Below are 23,883 nucleotides of genomic sequence, written 5' to 3' on the forward strand. Positions count from 1 at the left end.
TTCAGTTTTTTTTCTCCACATTTTAATGCCAAGTAGCTTCTTAGTTTTGTTTGGAAAATGTTGTTGTTATTAAAAAAAATTATACAATTAATACAATTCTAACTTTGTTGGTAGGATTATATAATTGTGTACGTGATTTAATAAATAAATTATATCTGTATGAAATTGCGCTATGAAAAGCCAGAAAATGAAGGTGGCTACGCAGACTTGCACCCACCTGCACTTGGAGAGGCAAGACTGGTATGGAAGGGGCAGTCTAATGTAGAACAAGTACTGGAAGGGCATGTTCATGTGGCTCAGACATAGAGTATTATGTTTTTTGTATTCATGTTTTAGTAATTTTTTGTTTGTGTGTACATGAGATGGAGAGTTGGCTCTGATATTACAAAAATATATATCTTTTTTATGTTTTATTGCTGCTTAATAGTAAACGCATTTTTTGCAAGCAAAACTAATGGTTGAAACACGGGTATAGGTGTATAGGTGTAGGAGACTTATGTCTGGCATAAGCCAGGTGCATACAGTATGTTGCCTTTGCAGAGTTTATGGCATATATATATATACACACTATATATACACAGGATATACACTGCTAATTTGTCATTTTTTTGTTTTGTTTTTGCAACCAATTCTGCATTAACCCCAAAGTATGGTGCTGCATTGTCACACTAGTGATCATAAGCGTTTCTATAATGGGTGCACCCATATAGTATACTTACCCCTCCGGAGTCTGCAGGCACAATTCACTCGGACAATTGCCGCAGCGGCCATTTCAGAGTGATTTGCGCACGCGCACTGGAGATGTCCCCAGAAACAAGGCACGGGCACCATGTTCCCGGAGACCTGCTCATGCACAGTAGACTCTGGCATTATGCCAGAGTCTACTAGCTGCCGGAGAGGAGGAGGTCTGCTGACATCTCTTTTATTGGAGCGGAGTGGTGTGAGGTCTCGCAGCCAACCCACGAAAACGTTTACAACATGCCCCCGTTTTGCCCGCCATGCTTGCTAAACGCTGAAACACCACCCCCAGAGGTCAATCACCTTGCGGTCGCATCCTTCCAGGATGCAGCCGCAAGAAGAAGGATCACGCATGCGCACTGCGGCCGGTGGGCATGCGCAGACCAGATGGATGTGGCCGCTGCATACAGATGTAGATGTGTCCATCTCTGAATCACCCTCATTATCTATACAGCTGCTTAGCATCACGGGACCCATATTGCGGCCATTTCCGAGTGATTTGCGCACGCGCACTGGAGTTGTCCCCAGAAACAAGGCACAGGCGCCATGTTCCCGGAGACCTGCTCATGTGCAGTAGACTCTGGCATTATGCCAGAGTCTACTAGCTGCCGGAGTGGAGGGGGCCCGCAATGTAGTCTGCACGCTAGTCCTCTCCTCTCTTAAAACGCCCCTGCTGGTGATGCAAAGTTAAAATGCTGTAAAATTCAGAAAATAATAAAATTTAATCAACATACAGTATTGTTCACATTTTTAATAGTGTTTAATTTACCTTTTGCTTTTTAATGTACTGGAGCAAATAGATCAGATGGGTGCGTAAATTACCTAATCTAGGTCTTGCCTGCTCCACAGACTTTGGACCTTGACGCAGATCGTTGCATCTGATGGAAGATCTGCTTCCATCTCTTCACATGCTGGGGGCCACCCAGCACAGTGCAAGGCCGCCCAGGATGTGTGGCGTGAGCCTCATAATGCATCCGCAATTTAATTGTGAATGCATTGATTTAAGTTCTGTGCAGCCTGGCTGCACTAGCAGGGGGTCTGCTGCCATTTCTTTTATTAGAGCGGAGTGGTGTGAGGTCTCGCAGCCACCCCGAAAACGTTTGCAACATGCCCCCGTTTTGCCCGCCATGCTTGCTAAATGCTGAAATGCCACCCTCCGAAGTCAATAACCTTGCGGCCGCATCCTTCCAGGAAGGATGCGGACGCAAGAAGAAGGGTCGCGCATGCGCACTGCGGCTGGTGGGCATGCGCAGACTAGATGGATGCGGCCACTGCATACAGACGCAGATGAATTCATCTCTGAATCACCCTCATTATCAATTCTGCTGCTTAGCGTCAGAGGACCCATATTGCCCCCCTGCGAACATGGGCCCCCCTGGCCACAGGGCCGCGTGTGCACTGTTATAGATATGTACGCCCATGTGTGACAGTATATTACACACTGCACATACCTCATGAGCTTTGACAGGACTGAATACAGTTCCATACGCAAATGTGTGACAGTATATTACACACTGCACATACCGCATGAGCTTTGATAGGACTGAATACAGTTCTAAACTCGTTATTCATTTGTGATCCTATTTGTACTGGAGTGTCCATTACTTTTGTCACAATTACGTTAATAATAAGGCTCACGAATACATAAATAATAATGCTCATTTAAAAAAAGTATACAGATACAATCCAGTTCTCAGGACACAAATGCACTTGCCGTTTCTTTAAATAACAAAGTCTGTAGGGGAAATTTACTAAAATAAGATTTTCATAACGGACTGTTCTTCAGCTGTTTTATTCTCGGTGTGGATATTAATCTGCACTTATAACTGTATGATTTGAAACACATATCTCAGTTGTTTTCAAATGGCGATTATGCAAACCATGCATTTTGTTAATCTGCTGCTGTTGCCAGGAGGGGCCCAGCTCTCCAGTCTCCAGGTGTATTTGTCTGATTGTTTGTTTGGTTCCACCCACTCCCGAACATCTGGCCTGATGCAGACTATCACTGAGATCAATGGCTGGGGAGACACTGGCTAATATCAGAGTCAGATTTACACACACATACATATATTATTTGGTGGTCAGTTTTAACTATAGAAATGATTAGCATAATACAAAATCATACCCTCCAGCTGTACCTTTTTGTCCGGTACAGTACCGTGTTTTTATGGTCTTTACCTGCCAAAAAGGGCTTGGTACCGATTTTTTACTCTCTAATTCTCCAATGAAAGTATAGGAAAGGGGACGTTGGCACACCCCTTTACCAGAGACAACGCCCCTTTTCCTAATTTGTACCGGTTTTTGAGTGTAAAATGTTGGAGGGTATGCAAAATGATATTTATAAGTAGTGATGTGCACCGGCAATTTTTCGGGTTTTGTGTTTTGGTTTTGGATTCGGTTCCACGGCCGTGTTTTGGATTTGGACACGTTTTGGCAAAACCTCCCTAAAAATTTTTGTCGGATTCGGGTGTGTTTTGGATTCGGGTGTTTTTTTTCACAAAAACCCCTCAAAAACTGCTTAAGTCATAGAATATGGGGGTCATTTTGATCCCATAGTATTATTAACCTCAATAACCATAATTTCCAGTCTATTCTGAACACCTCACACCTCACAATATTATTTTTAGTCCTAAAATTTGCACCGAGGTCGCTGGATGGCTAAGCTAAGCGACCCAAGTGGCCGACACAAACACCTGGCCCATCTAGGAGTGGCACTGCAGTGTCAGACAGGATGGCAGATTTAAAAAATAGTCCCCAAACAGCACATGATGCAAAGAAAAAAAGAGGTGCAATGAGGTAGCTGTGTGACTAAGCTAAGTGACCCAAGTGGCCGACGCAAACACCAGGCCCATCTAGGAGTAGCACTGCAGTGTCAGACAGGATGGCAGATTTAAAAAATAGTCCCCAAACAGCACATGATGCAAAGAAAAAAAGAGGTGCAATGAGGTAGCTGTGTGACTAAGCTAAGCGACCCAAGTGGCCGACACAAACAGCTGGCCCATCTAGGAGTGGCACTGCAGTTTTCTATTGAGAAAAGTGAATCTGAACCACTAGCCATGAACATAGGCCAGGGCCTCAGCCGTTCCTTGCCACTCCGTGTCGTAAATGGCATATTGGCAAGTTTACGCTTCTCATCAGACGCTTTTAATTTTGATTTTTGGGTCATTTTACTGAACTTTTGTAGTATACTTGACGACACAGAGGTAGAGCAATGGACTACTGTACCGTACTGCTATATATATACTGGTGGTCACAGCAACATTCTGCACTGTCCCCTCATACTATATACTGTGCACAACTAAAATGCAGCACAGGTATGGATGCATAGTATACTTGATGACACAGAGGTAGAGCAGTGGACTACTGTACCGTACTGCTAAATATATACTGGTGGTCACAGCAACATTCTGCTCTGTCCCCTCCTACTATATACTGCGCACAACTAAAATGCAGCACAGGTATGGATGCATAGTATACTTGACGACACTGAGGTAAAGCAGTGAACTACTGTACCGTACTGCTATATATATACTGGTGGTCACAGCAACATTCTGCACTGTCCCCTCCTACTATATACTGCGCACAACTAAAATGCAGCACAGGTATGGATGCATAGTATACTTGATGACACAGAGGTAGAGCAGTGGACTACTGTACCGTACTGCTATATATATACTGGTGGTCACAGCAACATTCTGCACTGTCCCCTCCTACTATATGCTGCGCACAACTAAAATGCTGCACAGGTATGGATGCATAGTATACTTGACGACACAGAGGTAGAGCAGTTGACTACTGTACCGTACTGTTATATATATATACTGGTGGTCACAGCAACATTCTGCACTGTCCTCCTACTATATACTACAATGCAGCACAGATATGGAGCGTTTTTCAGGCAGAGAACGTAATTTTTTCAGCACACTGAGCAGAGATATTTGCAAGCACACTGAGCACAGATATTTGCAGCACACTGAGCAGATATTTGCAGCACACTGAACACAGAAACTGAGAGAACGCAGCCACGTCCTCTTGCTATCATCTCCAAAGCATGAGTGAAAATGGCAGCGACGCGCGGCTTCTTATATAGAATACGAATCTCGCGAGAATCCGACAGCGGGATGATGACGTTCGGGCGCGCTCGGGTTAACCGAGCAAGGCGGGAAGATCCGAGGCTGCCTTGGAACTGTGTAAAATGGGTGAAGTTCGGGGGGGTTCGGATCCCGAGGAACTGAACCCGCTCATCACTATTTATAAGTTGGAAATATCTTCTTTGTATTACTCTATTTTTTATAATTTAAAATCTGGAGTATAATGGAGTATGACAGGTGAGGCTCTGCCTCCCCTGCCTACCCTGACTGCACATCATTGCTTCTTTCACAATATAAGAGATACTGTAGAACTGATGCATTACTGTACATCCTGTTTTACCATGCAGTTTGGAATGAACTCCAGAGTGCATACTCAATTCTTGTGTGCATATTGTTAAAAACCCATGCAGCGTGGGTTTTTTCAGCAGCAGTGTTCTGGGGGTTTTTTCATATTCAGTTGAAGGAAAGAAAATCACTGCATCTTTTTTCTCACAGCCCCAGAGCAAGTCTGATTTGTTTTCCAAAATTGTTATTTTCAGTAACAATTGATGGATGGGAACCCTTGACACATGCTACATGTGATTGATCTGATGCGATATGTGCTGTGGTCCTGAAGCTGCTGCCGCCGCGTCCTCCTGGTGGGTGGGAGTGGACAGGGAGATGCCAGTCAAGTGACACTTCAGATTAATCTAATGCGATACATCTGAAGTTTAAAAAACACACTCCGATGCGCACCTGATTTCTTCAGATTCAGATAAATTCTTGGTGCAGCACCAAAGATCTATATATCAGACATATCTGACACGGGACCCACTGGATCAGAGGAGCCGTCCGATGTGACACTTTTCATCAGATTTTACAGTCAGATTCGTCGTAATCTGATGAAAAGTGCCCGAATCGGACTAGTGATGGGGTCCTTGAACTGGCTTTTCAGTCTTTCTGTCATGTACATTTCAGATTAAATTGCAAGGCTAGGTCAGATAAATAACAGAAGGGTGAAATTAAGCCTAAAGTACTTTAAACTACAAGGCAGTAGCTAACAGGGACCATTTTTGTGGTAAATAATTGGTTGTGCAAGGTTTATAAAAAGTTTGCTGAGATCTTGGATGTCTAATGGCAGTATATGACCATATATATTGGAGGAGTCCCTCTGAGGGGTGGGTGTTAAGAAATTATATGGATAAGACTTACTTGAAGTCTTCCCAGCCCTCACTGGTAGGTTTGATCTGGTGTGGCTCTTTGGTCATCTACTGTTTGGGTGGTGGAAAAGAACAGCTGCTGATTACCTGACCTGCTCTTTTATTAGTTTTGAAGTTTGCTCTTGTTTAATTGACTGATTCTGATAATCCTTACATTGATTTGGCAACAACACCCCACCAGGTGGGTCCAACATATGTAGCATTAAAGGAAGGTTGCACACAAGTGTATGGGTGTGAATGAGCTGTTCTGAATAGTTTTAATTGGGTGTGTTTGCTGTATCTCCTACAGGTGATAATAAGAATTCTAAATCTTCAAATACAAACAGATGTGTCCATGTTCATACTTGCTGCTAGCCGCGATAATTTAAGGTTGCTTACCATGACTAGTGCACATGCACCCACGATCCATAGGATTGCATGGGTGGGTGTACGTTCCCAAGAACGTGGGCGCATCTAGTTGCAATCACGATGCAGCCTCATGTACGACCCATTCGTGGGTAAGATGACCGCAGACACGTCTGTATTTGTTATATTTTATAGTAAACTTATATGTTTGTAAATACTATGGAGCTCATCTACAATTGGAAGTATTTGTGCCCTGAATTTATGTATGAAAAGAAAAACAACAAACTGTACTTGTGCATATGTCAAGTTGGATATATCTCAAGATACATCCAACTGAAAAACAGTACCAGTTGTATGAGGTGACTATACTTATGCAACAAAATACTGTAGAGATGTGGCTTGTCAGAGTTACAGTATTAGTAAATTCATAGTCTTGAGACTCCCTGCTGCACAGCCACTCTTCCCCAAGTGCCCCCCCCCCCTCCATCCCCCCACCCTACCTTTCTTACAGACTAGTGCAGCGCTGATGGGCAATCCACAGGAACAATTATATATATATATATATATATATATATATATATATATATATTGTGGCAAGGAGGTCACAATGCCACAGTTGAAAGGCAATAGTCACCACCTGGTAATGTGTTTAGCAGGTCTGCTTCAGGTTGTGCAATATGCTGAGGACAGCAGTCAGGTAATCAGCAGCAGATGTGGGTTCATCTTAAATCTCCGCTGGGGCAATAGGCTGGGGGGTGACTAGTGTCAGTGTGTGGGGACTAAGGTGGTCCTCTAAACTAATGCACTTTGCTGTGACTAAAGATATCACCACGCAGTGGTGAATAAAACCTACTGCTTTAACCATAACTGCTGGAATTGGTTCTTCCAAGTTGTCCCATATGAGGACCCACCAACCAGTGTGCAGCGGCAGAGAGACCTGAGTATTGCTGTGGTGGCAGGCTCATTTCTGGCTTTTGGCATGGTGCGAGGTGCCTGGTGGGAGCATGAGCTGCACAGTAGCCAGGTGGGTGAGTAGAGTGTACCGGCCCATTAAAATCAGCTAATTTGCACTGGTGGAAAGTTTATGCAGAGAGCAAATGTGTAGATATTATGCTGTGACCTTAAAGAGTAATAAGTGTTACACAGTGTTAATGTTTGCAAGGAGAAGGTAAGTGCTACAAAGCAAAAATAAAATATTTTGGTGCAGCACAAAAACAAGAGGGTTGTTGTATGCGCTGCAGCAGAGAGCATACCTCCCAACTTTGGGGGTCATTCCGAGTTGATCGCTCGCTAGGTACTTTTTGCAGCGCTGTTATCAGATAGTCACCACCTATAGGGGATTGTATTTTCGCTTTGCAAGTGTGCGAACGCCTATGCAGCCGAGCTCTGCAAAAACATTTTGTGCAGTTTCTGAGTAGGTCTGAACATACTCAGCCCTTGCGATCACTTCAGTCTTTTTGGACCCGGAATTGACATCAGACACCCACCCTGCAAACGCTTGGACATGCCTGTGTTTTCCCAAACACTCCCAGAAAATGGTCGGTTGATACCCATAAATGCCTTCTTCCTGTCAATCTCCTTGCGATCGTCTGTGCGAATGGATTCTTCGTTAAATCCATCGCTCAGCAACAATCCGCTTTGTATCTGTACGACGCACCTGCGCATTGCAGTGCATACACATGCGCAGTAGTGACCTGATCGCTGCGCTGCGAAATATGGCAGCGTGCGAACAGGTCAAAATGACCCCCTTTGTACTCTTGGAAGTCCGGCCGCGGCCAAAAAGGGCATGCACACGGCATCTATTCGGTGATCAATGGCTGCTTTGCAGAGCAGAGCAGCGGTAATCACTTGCTCTCCCAATCTGCCCCCGCCCGTGGGACACTGCGGCCTGCGGGTGGGACCGCGGGACAGTACCCTATTAGCGGGACTCTCCCGCTGTATTCAGGACAGTTGGAAGGTATGACTGAGTAAGAGTTATTTGGAGAGAAAAAAATTAAAAAATGTCCACTCTCTGTCCCTGCCTTTTAAATTGGGTGGAGGGCAGTCACCTGTTCTAAGAAGAAGCTGTATCTGTGTGTAGCCATTGTAGATCCAGTTAAAGGGGAAATTATTATTTATTTATTTTTTATGCTGTTGTGGTGTGCCACTAGGAGGTAGTATACTGCAGCCACTGGTAGCTCTCTACAAGTTATAGAAGGTGGTTTAGCAGTGTATGTTAAAGAGACCGTGTATGTTAAAGAGACCAAAGAGAAATATGGAGGAAATCCTCCGGACTATTACAAATGTGACTGCGAGACAGTAGGCCCAAACACAAATGCTGTAGTCCCAGATGCAGGCTCAGCAATAAGCTGATGTATACTGAATTGGTCCTGCTAATGATATTACGTCAGGAGCGAAAGGTGCTACCAAAAGTGACAGATTCTGATGACGTCATAGCATTTCTGCACATATTTGAAAGAGTTACGCCTCGCCTAGGTTGGCATATAGAGGAATGGGTCAATAAGTTAACACCATATTTAACTGGGAAGGCTCAGAAAACTTATACTGACCTGCCTGAGCTGCAAGCCAGTTCATATACCCATTTAAAAGCGGCGATGCTTGCTAGGATAGGGGTGACAGGACCTAGCAAAGCTCAAAGGTACCATAACTGGCGCTTTTCTTCTGCAGAAGTGCCCCGAGTCCAGTTAGCTGAGCTGGCTATACTAACACGATGTTTATCCCTTATTTTGGCCGGTCAGGCCAAGGAAGACAAGCCCATAAACAACAGACGGTGGGAGTTTCCCAAAGGACACCGTTCCTCTAAGTATACTCCTGGGGTGGATACCAGATAGGCCACAAGATTGAGTACCAGTCCAGAAAATGGGAACTTGTCTGGCATAAAGCCCCAACATCATCCAAGCACACAGTAAAACCAGTAATGGTCACAGGACGGCCAGAGGAAGATGGTTTGGACAAAGACTTCACCGAAAGGAAAAAATGTGTCTTTACAAAACTTTTCACGGGTTTCCCTCTTGTGTCTGTGTTGTTTGTCTCTCCACCTCCGCTACTTTTTTATAATGTTCAAACATTATAAAAACATTATATTTCTCCGCCATAGTGAGATCATGGTGATCGGTTACCATACTTCATTGTTACTTGTTATTTTGCTATTAACTCATTCTATTGATGCCTTAGCGTTGAGCAACTTATGCCATTACTAGTCATCTACGCTAAATTATTGTATGCCTTCCTATTTTGATGTGTATTTGTAATAATGCTATTATGGGTTTTTTTTAATTATTGAAAATATTTATTTTTTAAATGTCTTTAAGAGAGTACCAATGCACTTAACATATGTGCTTTCCTTTATTTATATCTCATCCTATGACCAATCCTCCTACATTGCCAGGTGAGAACTGCATGTAAGGAAGCAATATTGTTCTGTATTCCACCATTTACAGAATTGAAAACATTGTTGTGTTCCATATTAATAATTGGAATACTAAGAGATATAAGGGATCTTTTAAACAACTTAACATTGACAAGCGCTCACTGTGGGGGGATATCCAGTTGCCTGGAAACCCAACCTGTGTTTGGATCCTGACCTCATAATTACAACTGCAAAGAGATTTAAAAAAAATTACATTTCTTAAAGATCCTAAAACTGGATAGGTCTTTTAATCCCAGTATTCTGTCACTGTAGGAGCCACGCAGACAATTACTGTATGCATGGTCCTGTGTTTTAACATACTGCGGTGGTACCCAGACCTCTCTGCTCCACACCATCATAGTAAAGGGATGTGGATAGACTGAAGACCAGCAAACAATATCTAAATGAAACTGCTCCTTATCACATGAGAACAGCGCAGTTTACCAACCAGATTGTATAAGCAACATGTCTACTATCACCTTGCCTGGACTTATTCCAGGTGGGGAAATAGTAAATAAATTTACCTTCAGTGTAAGACTGGGTTTTCAAACATTGTGCCCAGAAATGACAACATTCTCACTGTAAAAGCTGCATGCACTCCCAAGCACTTTGGGTGAGATGTACTAATCCTTGAAAAGTGATAAATTGCACAGTGAAAAAGTACCAGCCAATCAGCTCCTAACTACCATGTTACAAGATGTGTTTAAAATGACAGTTAGAAGCTGATTGGTTGGTACTTACTGTGCAATTTATCACTTTTCAAGGATTAGTACATCTGGCCCTTTGTTCTTTATGTATACCTGTCTCCCTCAGTTTCCTAATGTATGCATCTGCCTCCCTGCATGTATGTGTGTGTGTGTGTGTGTGTGTGTGTGTGTGTGTGTGTGTGTGTGTGTGTGTGTGTGTGTGTGTGACTTTCCATTTCTGTGTTACCCTTTGTGTGCATTTTGCCTCCTTTTGTCCCCGTATCCCATCTGTGCCCCATATGTATATATACATACCCTCCAACATTTTACACATAAAAATCGGTACAAACGAGAAAAGGGGGCGTGGCCACGGGTAAAGGGGGCATGGCCACGCCCCTTTTCCTATACTTTCAATGGAAGTTTGGAGAGCCAAAAATCGGTACAGACCATAAAAAAAGGTGCTGTACCTATTAAAAAGGTACAGTTGGAGGATATGTATATATATATATATATATATATTTTTTTTTTTTTTTTATTATTATTATTTTCGCCAATTATTTTTTGCCAATGAATGGGTTAATTAACACTTTTTCCCCAAAACACCAGAATGAATGTAAGAAAGATGGATGAGGGGGGAAAGGGGAGTGGGGGGGGTCACGACTGTTAGGAGACAGATGGTCACATTCTAACCTCAGTAATGTCAGTGGGAATTTCCCACTGTTATGTGGGCCACTGTCTAATCCTGGCGGTCAGCCACAGAACACTTCAAGTTCTGTGTGTGGGTTTTTGGCGGGCCACGGGCGGGAGGACAGGACAGCGCAGCGCAGGATTGGCGGGCGTGAAGGAACGTCACACCGCGGCCAGGAACATAGCACAGAGCGGCCAGGAGCACAGCGCAGGGTGGGCAGGAGGAAGCGCAGTGTGACGTCAGCACGTCATATCGTGAGCCGGCCGGTGCTGGATGGGGCTGTGTCTCGGGAGTGCGACTGTCCATTACCCCAAGGAATTTCATTTTTACCCCATTTGGGGTAATTTACCCCTATTCCCTGACCACTGTTATAGATTGTAAGATGTCTGTCTGTTTTTACCCAGTTTTGCTCTATTACTGTTGTTCCAAATGTAAAGTGCAACGGAATATGCTGCGCTATATAAGAAACTGTTAATAAATAAATAAATAAAATTAACAGACAGTCATGGTGAGCCAACTTAATCCATTTGAAAGTTACAATTTAGGCTTTATGCCATAAAGGCAATTTTTACTGCTGTCTTTACTCCATTCCAGTTTTTGACAAAGAGAGGAGGAATGATTACTTACATAAAGATCATTAATCTCTATAGCACAACGGACTGACGGTACACACAGACATTTCAGAGAGACGAATGACAGTGCAGGATTGAGGGAAAGCAGAATATGTCTCACATCCCTGCTCCAACAGTCACTTCAGTAAGGAAGCCATGTGCACTTTTAGTCCGTCACTCAATAAATAATCTTTATGTCAATAATTGTCAATCCTTTGTTCGTCAACCTGCCAAAAACTGTAATAGAGGAGAGTCTGAAATATAAATGGCTGTGGACGCTTGTCCTTACATTTTCTCACTTTTTAAAACATTGTTTGCCTTTATACATAAATCTAATAACATAATAAATGCCACTGACTAAAGGAATATTCATAATAAATGGCAACAAAAAAATTAAATCAAAATGCCAAAAGATTATTAATTGGTTAAACCAAAATCTCTGAAAAGAAATCAGTTACAGATTGCATTGGATAAACTGTACAAAGCAATGTGTAGAACAATTTACTAAGATAAATAGTGAGTATGAAACAGTCTAAGATGTCTGAAGATAAGCGAAGTCCCTTGGGGTGTTTTGTTATGACTAGTGCTCTATCTGTTTGAATTAAGTTGTCAAGGTGGGCAATTCATCTTCATAATAAAAAAGTTGTTGCTATTATGCCTTTAATATTATACAGTAAATGTAATTTATGAAACGAAAAAGTGAAAAACAACAACATTGTTTACATCACACTCCTACATTTCCTACCCAGTTGGCAGTGAGGGCATGAATCTGTGGGTCAGGATGGTGATGTTTATGGGGGTACAGAAGTTTTTGGTGCTAAAGGGAAGACATGGGCAGAACAAAGGCTTACCATATAGGTGCAAAAGTTTGGACTGATTGTTTTTTAATTCAAATAAAGGGACAGAAAGACCACATTTCAGAGTATTCCCTACTCTGCAGGAGGGTGTGCGGCATTCTACTCCCCTCAAAATTGCCTTTCATTTTCCATCAACTCTGAGGTCCAGAAGATCTTAATTTCCAGCCATGTAACACACATATCACACCTAATAAAATGTACGCTATTGATGAATCTCTCCCATGCAGTATTTTAGGAGAAAATGTAAAAGTTAAGGAGGTGGTCCCAAAAAGGTATAATGTTTGGCTTGTTTTTATCCAGAACATTTTCAGTAGCATCTGCCAACCCACAAATCTAGGCACAAGTTGTTTTTCTTCAAAGTAAATGAGCATGCATCTCTGGGGGGACAGGGTCCACTGCAGAATTTTACAGTGTGTAACTTACTTTTAACAATTATGAACTTTTTTTAATAATAATATTTATTATTATTATTATTATCATCATCAGTAGTAGTAGTAGTATTCATAACAATAATAATACTAGTTCTAATAATAAGAATAAGAATAATAAGAAGAATATTTTGCTACATACAGTATATGCAACACATCTCATTTCAATATTGTCACAAACTGGTATTTTGCTAATTTTCTTCATGTTAGTCTTTTTATTTGTGACTTTGTTTTAACCAAGTGTGTAATATTTTTCCATGCCATATTTTGATGTTTCAAAGACATTTACTAGTATATATATTCCAGACTTTGTTGGTAACCAAGGTAACACAAACAGGTTTTTCTTACCTTAATTTGAATTTGGTCTGTGTAAAACTTTTAGCGATAAACACAAAATAGGTTAGAATATCCCCTTTCAATATACTCCGAGTGAAAGAGCGGATAACCAAGTTTTTATCAATTTGCACTTCAATTGAAGAGTTGCTACTGAGGGACTGGTAGAGGTAAACACTTCCAATTCTCTGCAGTGGTGGCCCAGTATCATCTATGTAATTACGAGATGCCCGACTCATACTTTTCCTTGTGTCCTCCTTGGCACAATCTCCTTTCTCATCACTTTGTTGAATGGCATAGTACAATTCCACTGGACTGCCATCAGGTTGTTCTAGCATCTTCTTATGGCCAGCAACCACTGTTGGTGGATCAAACCAGCTTGAAAGTAGTTCTAATTCAGCAACACACAATCCCAGGTCACCTGTCAATTTACAGGTTGCTTTCACTTCTCTGGTCTCCCGAAATGCAAATACCTTGATGCAAGGAAGTCTCTCAGTGGTGCTATAATCATCCCAGTCTCTCCCCACAATAGAAAACACTATTTGAACATTAGGTTTAATACGATAGATTCTTTCCTTGAGGATATATGCTTTAATCTTCCAGTTAAAAGTGAATTTATCAGCAGATCCAAAATGGTTAGAAATTAATAGTAAATCTTGTGGCACTTCTTGCTCAATGAAAAATGGTCCATAAGTGGCATTCATCACAGGTTGTTTCTTGGCCTTGTAAATGAGGAATGATTCAACTCGAGATTGTAGACTAGAATTCCTCATGATGTCCTGGTTTGTTTCCTTAAGGAAGAAGGAAACCTCACTCTGATGGATTGTGTAGCTCACCGGAAGGTAGGTTGGAAGCAAAGAAAACCTTTGTATGCTTTCTAATATTCCACGGCTTTCTGCCACTGTTGGGAAAAAATATATAAATAATTCATGATAACATTTATTAGCAGGAAACAAAAAAAGACAATTCTACAATTATGGGCTTCTAACATTTCAAAAGCAGTTTCAGAAAAGCAATATAAAAGTTGACCATAAACTGCACAGGGTAAAATGGTGTGCAAAATACATAGCTGGTATTAAGACTGTTAAAAGGGGTCCTAAATATATTAGAATGCTTTTGCTATTGTTGATGTATTCAGCAACCTAAAAGATTCGGTGTTTAGTATTATATAAATGCTAGACACATAGACATGAAACTGGAAAAGAGACTAGTGGCTGTTATTTTCAATGATTTATTTGACAGTGCTGTATATTGCTTGCATTGTACAGTATGCTTGTTTGCTAGATGGAGTCAGAAGAGATCAATTACACACTTAAAAAGTTCAGACCCACAGCACAGATAATGTTTTTTTGATGTCATGTACAAATGTATTTATGAGCAAATAGACATAATGGGTGAGATTCAAATGATATATCACGCCCAATTTCCTTTCTAAAATGATCTCCGTTATCGCGCATATTGCGCCCATAGTAATCAGGTTTAGCTGTGTAAAGGGTTGGGTGCCTCGCTACTCCGGGAGTAGTGAGCTGAAATAATGATACAACGTCCCTGAGGGCAGAAACAGAACAGGTGTGGAAAGGGGTGAAAAGAATTGAATCCCACCCATTTACTGTATATGGGGAAGACTTGAAGTTGGGGACCAAAACAGAGGCCGCTACAGGTATGACATATGTAGCATATTCTGATGGGAGTAGCTGCACATATTGGAGAGCTCCTTCATGAATGTGGATTAGGCAACATAAAGACAGGGGGTGATGTACTAAGCCTTGAAAAATAATACATTTCACGGTGATAAATTACCAGCCAATCAGCTCCTAACTGCCATGTTACAGGTGGGGTTTGAAAAATTACAGTTATGAGCTGGCTGGTTGGTACTTTATCAATGTGAAATGTATCATTTTTAAAGGCTTAGTACCAGGGGCATCTTAGGCGAGGAGGGGGCCCGTGTGCAGACTCCGGGTGGGCTCCCACCTCTCCATGGCGCTGTAGGCTCCGACACTGCTGCGCATGCACAGGTCTCCGGAAACATGGCGCCTGCCATGTTCCGGAGACAAAATTTAAAGTGCGCATGCGCAGCGGCCATTTTGGAGTCGATTTTGTGCTGGACGGAGGCGGCTGCAGCGTCCGACGCTGGACTCCGGAGAGGTGAGTACTAAAATATGGGTGCAATGTGTGCGGTGTGGGGCCCCCCCTGGACCCAGGGGCCCGTGTGCACCGCACACATTGCACACATTATAGAAATGCCAATGCTTAGTACATCTGGGCCACAATCTGTAACTGAGATTCATAGGGGTATATTTATTAAACTGTGGGTTTACAAAAGTGGAGATATTGCCTATAGCAACCAATCAGATTTTGGCTATTATCTTAAAGAAGGTGCTAAATAAATAAGTAAAATCTGATTGGTTGCTATGGGCAACATCTCCACATTGGAAACCCTGTACTTAAGTAAATATATCCCTTAGGGTGGAAAATGGTCATTTATAGTGGTGTTGCCTGGTTCCTGAGGGACTGCAAAGCCTTTACCTTCTACCAAAGAACTTAACTCTTACATGTCCATGGACAGATCTACCAAATGTCCCGATTTGGTTGAGACAGAGAGAGCAACCAATATGGTATACAAATACGGTAGTTAAAATCTGTAGCAAACATTAAAAAATATACATATACAGGTTGAGTATCCCTTATCCAAAATGCTTGGGACCAGAGGTATTTTGGATATCGGATTTTTCCGTATTTTGGAATAATTGCATACCATAATGAGATATCATGGTGATGGGACCTAAATCTAAGCACAGAATGCATTTATGTTTCATATACACCTTATACACACAGCCTGAAGGTCATTTTAGCCAATATTTTTTATAACTTTGTGCATTAAACAAAGTGTGTCTACATTCACACAATTCATTTATGTTTCATATACACCTTATACACACAGTCTGAAGGTCATTTAATACAATATTTTTAATAACATTGTGTATTAAACAAAGTTTGTGTACATTGAGCCATCAGAAAACAAAAGTTTCACTATCTCACTCTCGCTCAAAAAAGTCTGTATTTCGGAATATTCCGTATTTCGGATATTTGGATATGGGATACTCAACCTGTATATATATATATATATATATATATATATATATATATATATATATACATATACACATACAGGGGCGGATTGGCCAAAGGGCTAACCAGGAAGATTTCTGGTAGGCCGACGTGTCTGTGGGGCCTGTTTTGTGTGTTGTCATGTAGCCCCCCTCCCCACTTGACAGGCAGCCCACCGCACTCAGTACACTGCATTGTCCCCATTCATTCTGCTATTCCATCTCTGCAGTACAGCAGCTCTGCCATCCAGTGATACTGCCATGGCTACACTGTATGTTATACCTCTTGTGATGCCCATGTCAGGCCACTTATACAAAATTTTACAGGGTCACTTTTAGTTCCTGTTCTGATCCTGGACTTAGACACAATTGCAACAAAAGAAGCAAGGAAGGCTGCACTTGTGCACATTCAGGCCTTATCAGGAAGGATCCCGCCCCCACAACAAGCCCCACCCCCTTTAGGGCTGCTTCCATAAATTTCCTGGGCTGGTTTTCCATCGAAATCCGCCTAGATCGATATATATATATATATATATATATATATATATATAATAATCATATAAAATACTAACTGAACCAGTACCTTGTCCTGCTAGTGTCATTTCATAATTGTAGCAGAGGCATCTTGCATTATGCATTTAAATAAATGCAAAGTAGAAAATAAACATCTGTTTTCTTACACCTTGCTGCACAGAAACAAGCACAGTTTTGTGTCTCGCCTCTCAATATAACATGACTATTCTCTACAGGCACGTCATAGTTCATTTTCAATATATTTTCATTGTGGAAGGAAACTTTGCCACACATATACATTTTTCCCTATGGATTTCTTACAAAACACAACAATAAACATATTGATAAATATGAAATGTTTTGCTAACATATAATAAAAGGGATGTTGCGTCCTATTTTGATGTTCTTTCTCTGTAGGAATGCTACTACTTTGGCAGGAATACAAATGACCCATTAATACCTTACATGGAGGAGGCCAGTACTGTTCCCTTCAGACACAGCACGTCTCAGACTCTCTAAGGTAAATAGTCACTAAAACAACTGCTCAGTGACATGTAGAGCTGCTGTCACACTATAGCCCAGAGGGAAGAGCAGGGCAAGTGTTTCCAGTCATGCCCTTTAATTATAAGCCATTATCATAATTTATATATAATCTACCAGACATACTCATCAGCCATCTATCCACATTCTTTTCCTGTATTTCTACTTAACCTTTCCCCTTAGTTCATAACCCTGTACTTCAACATGGTCTGCTGATTTAACTAACATTAATGAATTATGCCAAGACAGGAGAAATTCCATTATGTATTCCTGAAAGTGGTTAAACAGATTTATAAGACATTATCCTGAAAGGCCTCATTATTAGCATACATCAGTTCTGCTCATCTGGGAGAACCGGGGCCACATTAGGCCAAGCAGACAGTCACTAGTGGACCCTTACATAATACTAATTTATTTACCACAGGCTTCATTATTGAAATAGAGATCACTTTCACAAACATACGATTATTTGTACTATGGTGGTCATTCTGAGTTGTTCGCTCGTTGCCGTTTTTCGCAACAAAGCGATTAGGTGGAAAATGCGCATGTGCATGGTACGCAGCGCGCATGCGTTCAATTTAACACAAAACTTTGGAGATTTGCACATGCTCGAATGACGTTTTTTCATCGCTCAAGTGATCGTAGTGTGATTGACAGGAAGTGGGTGTTTCTGGGCGGAAACTGGCCGTTTTCAGGGAGTTTGCTAAAAAACGCAGGCGTGCCTGGAGAAACCGCAGGAGTGGCTGGCCGAACGCAGGGTGTGTTTGTGACGTCAAACCAGGAACTAAACAGACCGAGGTGATCGCAATCTAGGAGTAGGTCTGGAGCTACTCAGAAACTGCAGGGAATTATTTAGTAGCAGTTTTGCTGATCTTTCGTTCGCTATTCTGCTAAGCTAAGATACACTCCCAGAGGGTGGCGGCCTAGCGTGTGCAATGCTGCTAAAAACTGCTAGCGAGCGAACAACTCGGAATGACCACCTATGTGAGACCACCCTGGGATTACTGTCCACAATTGCACTAGTTTCATTCGGTGCAAGGGAATTATGTTGACTATAACACATGCACTTTTTTCTTTATGCATTTTATTTCAATCCTTGATTTTATATCAATGGACCCACAGTAAATGGTTTGGCCAGCACACTTCAAATTGTAAGCCTACTGTATGCCTCAAGGGGTAGAAATATCAAACATTGGAGAGAGAGAAAAAGTGGAGAGAGAAAAACTACCAAGCAAACAGTTTCTGTCATTTTTCAAACATGGTCTATTTACTAAGCCTTGGATGGAGATAAAGTCGATGGAGATAAAGTCCCAGCCAATCAGCTCTTGACATGTCACAGGCTGGGTTTGAAAAATGACAGTTAGGAGCCGATTACCTGGTACTTTATCTCCATCCACTTTATATCCATCCAAGGCTTAGTAAATAGCTCCATGACAGCCTGTAAAATGACAGACGCTGGTTGGCTGGTACTTTATCTCTCTTAAAGCTATCTTTCTCGTAGGTTTTATACATGTGCCCCAAGTCTTGGGAAATGACTCTGCAAAATCAAAGAATACCTAACCTTGCAATGAGGTTAAAAATCTAAGGAGGTGCATTGTGTAAACTCCTAAAATGTCCAATCTCCTCTATCGCTACTATATCTCTCTCTCTGCCAGTCACTCCACTGGATCTCTGTGTTCCTCCTAACTTTCAAAGCTCTCAAGCTCACTCCTCTTCCCTGCATCTCAAGCCTCATTTGGTCACATCAGGGCTGCAACTGGGTGAAGGTGGGGTTTGGAGAAAAAAGGGGGAAACCCTGTGAAGAGTCGGAAGCATGCCATGGTTGGGGTAGGCTTGTGACCGTCTCCATGTCTGCACCGCTGTACTACTCAGCAGGGCACAGGCATAGAGGGACCAGGACCACTCGGAACAATAAAGGTTTTTTTTCCTTATCTGCTCTGCGCAGATAGGCGACAAATTATTGCTTTGCCCTGGGTGACAAAGATCCTAGTTTAGGCCTTGTTCACATACTAGATCCCAACCTCTTTGCTCTGATAACAATTGCTGTATCAAGTGCTGTATCACTCCTCCATGATCACCACATCCTTCTCTTGCATTCTGGATTTCTCCTGGGGCGCTCCTAACCTCTGGAAATCCCTCCCTAACACTGTCAGACTTTTACCTAGCCTTCAACCGTGTCCTTAAAGCTACGTTTATTTTTCATTGTAGCTTACAACCCTTCCTCCTAACTCTACAGTCTCTACCCCATTATCCCCATTGTCTCCACCCTATTGGTCTGTACTTTTGTTTCATGTTGTCAGTTTTATCCCCTTATATGGCACAACAGAACACTTGTGGTACTTTATAATAAAAACGTAAAATTGTGTAAAGGTGTAAACATCACAACAATATGAATTCTCTGATACTTAAAAAAAATGGGGTATATTTACAAAGATTCGTGTTTTGGCCGTTTTGAAGGGTGTTTGAACTCGAATGGTATCGGGTGCATTTTACTGCAACTTTTTGAATCCTGATACGATCATTCACTAAGCTGCCGAGTTTTGCACAATCGTTTTTTCTGATGTCGATGTGATTCGTAATATCAGGCAGTGTTTTACGGGAGTGATGAGTAAAACACTGCCAGACAAAACACAAGGAATCCCGGCCGGATCTGTGAGATCCGTGCAGGGCTTCATTGTGTACCTTAAAAAGTTGATTAAAGTCTTAAAAAATCTGAAAAAAATTGCGTGGGGTCCCCCCTCCTAAGCACAACCAGCCTCAGGCTCTTTGAGCCGGTCCTGGTTGAAAAAATATGGTGAAAAAAATGACAGGGGTTCCCCCATATTTAATCAACCAGCACCGGGCTCTGCACCTGGTCCTGGTTCCAAAAATACGGGGGACAAAAAGCGTAGGGGTCCCCCGTATTTTTGAAACCAGCACCGGGCTCCACTAGCCAGGTACATAATGCCACAGCCGGGGGACACTTTTATACTGGTCCCTGCGGCCCTGGCATTACATACCCAACTAGTCACCCCTTTGCGGTCAGCGGTGAGGTTACTTTCGGTCAACCACTGACTGCAAAGTTCCCACCATTGGCTACAATGGAGCGCATAGGCGCTACATTGTATCTGTGCCGTGTGCTGCCTCACAGACACTACAGGAGCACACAGCCAATCAGGAGAGTGCCACGACGTGGCGCTCCCTGATTGGCCGAAGGGACCCTCTTTGACAGGAGTCAGGGGGGGTCCTGGCAGTCGGGGGAAAGGGGTCCCATGTGTAAACATGGGACCCCTTTCAGTGCGTGGTCGGGTTTCTGTTTTATTATTTTGCCAAGTACGTGGATTATACAAAGGTCTGATTCTACACTGGATTATGTGAGTATAATTTTTTTCACAGGTACCCCAAGGATTCTACATGGAGAAGAGGACCGTGCCTCGTGGGAACATAGGTAAGTATGTATGTGTGGAGGTGTGCATGTATGTAATAAAATTATACTTTCACGGTGTGTGTGTCCTGTTTTTTGGGGGGTATTTTTTTAGTAGTAGTACTACAGGTACCAGCGGGCCCAGTTTTCCACTGCATGCTGGTACTTGTGGTTCTCCAAGTACCAGCTTGCGAGGGAGGCTTGCTGGGACTTGTAGTACTGCTACTAAAAACAATATTCACATTTTTTAAAAAGGCTATCAGCCCCCCATCCGCCTCCCTTGGATGGGGGGGGACAGCCTCGGGCTTCACCCCTGGCCCTTGGGAGGCTGGTGGCTGGAGGGGGGACCCCTTGATTTAAGGGGTTCCCACTCCTCCAGGGTACCCCGGCCAGGGGTGACTAGTTGGGTATATAATGCCAGGGCCGCAGGGACCAGTATAAAAGTGTCCCCCGGCTGTGGCATTATGTACCTGGCTAGTGGAGCCCGGTGCTGGTTTCAAAAATACGGGGGACCCCTACGCTTTTTGTCCCCCGTATTTTTGGAACCAGGACCAGGTGCAGAGCCGGTGCTGGTTGATTAAATATGGGGGAACCCCTGTCATTTTTTCCCCATATTTTTTCAACCAGGACCGTCTCAAAGAGCCCGAGGCTGGTTATGCTTAGGAGGGGGGACCCCACACAATTTTTTTTCCAGTTTTTACACTAAACAGACCCTTTCCCATAGATAACCATGCACAGATCTCACTGATCCATGCATGGTTATCCAAACTCGACTGGAAAAAGCAGGTCTATTTTTTTGCTGCTTTTTTTAACGATTCGAAAAAAAACAGACCCGCACTTGAGCACTCAGAAACTAACACCCAAATACGAATGAATAGTGAATGCCCGTATTGTATGAAACAACAGCCGTGTTTGACCGATGGTCTATTCATTCGTATTTCGGAACTTTGCAAATCAAACCATTACGAATAGTCCAAACACTGCCGAGATTGGTGCTTAGCGAATTCCCGGACACAAACACAAATCGGACAAACTCGAATTCTTAGTAAATATTGGCCAATCTCTTTTATTTAATATTTTCATTTTCTGCCCAGTTAAGCATAATTTCTGCAACAGGAAAATGTATCTTTTCAAAAGGATAGCTCTGCATCTGCGATGCTGCAAAATGCAAGCACTGTTCCAGAGAACAAATAGCTATGTATCCTTTCACACAGCACTGCTGCATATGCTTTGTACTTAGCAACTACTCCACCCACCTCTGGGCCTAATTCAGAGGTGGACCCAATCTGGGTCAATGTTGCATCTTTGGTAGCATCTAATCTGAGAATTTATGCTAATGCTGCAGGAGACGTCATTTGCAACAAGGCGCCCACTGCCGGCATCTCAAATCCGCACTATTGGATTAACATTGCAAACAATAGGGCAGATGTATTAAGCCTGGAGAAGCCATAAAAAAAGTGATACAGCAGTGATAAGTGCAAGGTAATAACTCACCAGCCTATCAGCTCATAACTGTCAATTTACATATTGGAGCTGATTGGCTGGTGCGTTATCAGCTTGCACTTATCACCGCTTTATCACTTCTTTATGCCTTCTCCAGAGTTAATACATCTGCCCCAGTGTAACAACTATCGGACAACTGAGCAACTCTGAGGTTACTCAGAATGTCCACAAGAGCTAATCTGCCAAAGTAGGTGAATCTGTGTCCGAGGAATCAGGCCCTCTCTGTTCATTAAGCTGGTTCAAAAGTTTGCTTCTATACAATACTTCCATCTTCACCATAAACCCATGCATTTCGGTGTAAATGTTGATTGCCCCATGCAAGCAACAAACTTGTGAAAAGAATTCAATACAATTAGAGATGATAGGGTTCGGTTTTACTCGGATTTACTCGGCATCTTATTGGCTCACGGATGTCACGTGTTTTGGATAGCCAATAAGAAAAATCCGTGAGACCCGAGTAAAACCGAACCCGCACATCTCTAAATAAAATCGTAAAAAATTTGCAAATTTAATTCTGAAATTCAAAAATTTGTAAATCAATCTGCAGATATATCAATTAAACTGCAATTTACTGCAGAAGTTTTCTCCGATTAGATTCCTCCTTCCACACAGCTATTTTTTTTCTCATCCACCTGGTCTCATATCCTAATAACAGTACCCCCTCCAACTCCCTTAATATTAAAAAAATACATGTTTTATTTGACAACCTCCCCCCATGTAAAAAGCCTCTTTTTCACACCCTCCTCCCTCTACCCTGTGAACAATGTTTCATGTTTTTATTATTTTACCCCCCTCACCCCTTCAACATAATTTATCTTTATTTTACCCATCCCCCGCCACTAATTACAAATCCTTCCAGAGGGTTACTCCCCCCACCCCCATAGGCATATACACTCCCCCTTCCCCCACACACAGAGCGCAGTGGAGCATGTGTCAGGGGGCACACATGATCAGTCCACCTTGCTGCAGCTGATCTCTGCACTTGCAATGATCAGACAAATTGTGTTAGGGGAGGAACTAGTTCCCCTCCCTGCACTTTTATCCCCGGCGCCTGCACTCCAGAATGGCTGTATTTTACAAACTTAATCCTCATGAAATCCTAACAGTGCGTGTTTTCAAGGTACCCTCTGAATATTTAATACCACCTGTAGATCGACTGTGTGAGTCAATTAACACACCTGTGCCCAGCTAAATGATCTGGAAAACAAGCAGTGTTAGGGTTCCGTGAGGACCAGGTTTGAGAAACAGTGGCCCATAGGATTCTGAGAAATATTCTGGGCCTGATTAAAAAAACTACGTAAGAAGTACAGAAAATTATCTGCTCCTGGCTTATGATGCTAAATATGTTAACATTGGCATAAACTAACCTATATGGGTTCTAGCTTGAACAATGGGAAGTGCCATGCTGACCTTTCCTAATGCAGCCAGTATT

At 42.4% G+C, this 23,883-nt stretch overlaps 1 protein-coding gene across 1 annotated transcript in view; it reads right to left on the minus strand.

Annotated features, from left to right (window-relative positions):
- Window positions 1–23,883, minus strand: part of LOC135068640 (transmembrane protein 132D-like) — a 1,425,735-nt gene that overhangs the window by 1,033,861 nt on the left and 367,991 nt on the right. The window contains exon 2 of the mRNA XM_063964609.1: window positions 13,401–14,286. Coding sequence (XP_063820679.1) covers window positions 13,401–14,286 — 886 coding nt within the window. The remainder of the gene's footprint in view (window positions 1–13,400; window positions 14,287–23,883) is intronic.

This window comes from Pseudophryne corroboree, chromosome 1 (assembly GCF_028390025.1).
Source record: "Pseudophryne corroboree isolate aPseCor3 chromosome 1, aPseCor3.hap2, whole genome shotgun sequence".
Classification (NCBI taxonomy): domain Eukaryota; kingdom Metazoa; phylum Chordata; class Amphibia; order Anura; family Myobatrachidae; genus Pseudophryne; species Pseudophryne corroboree.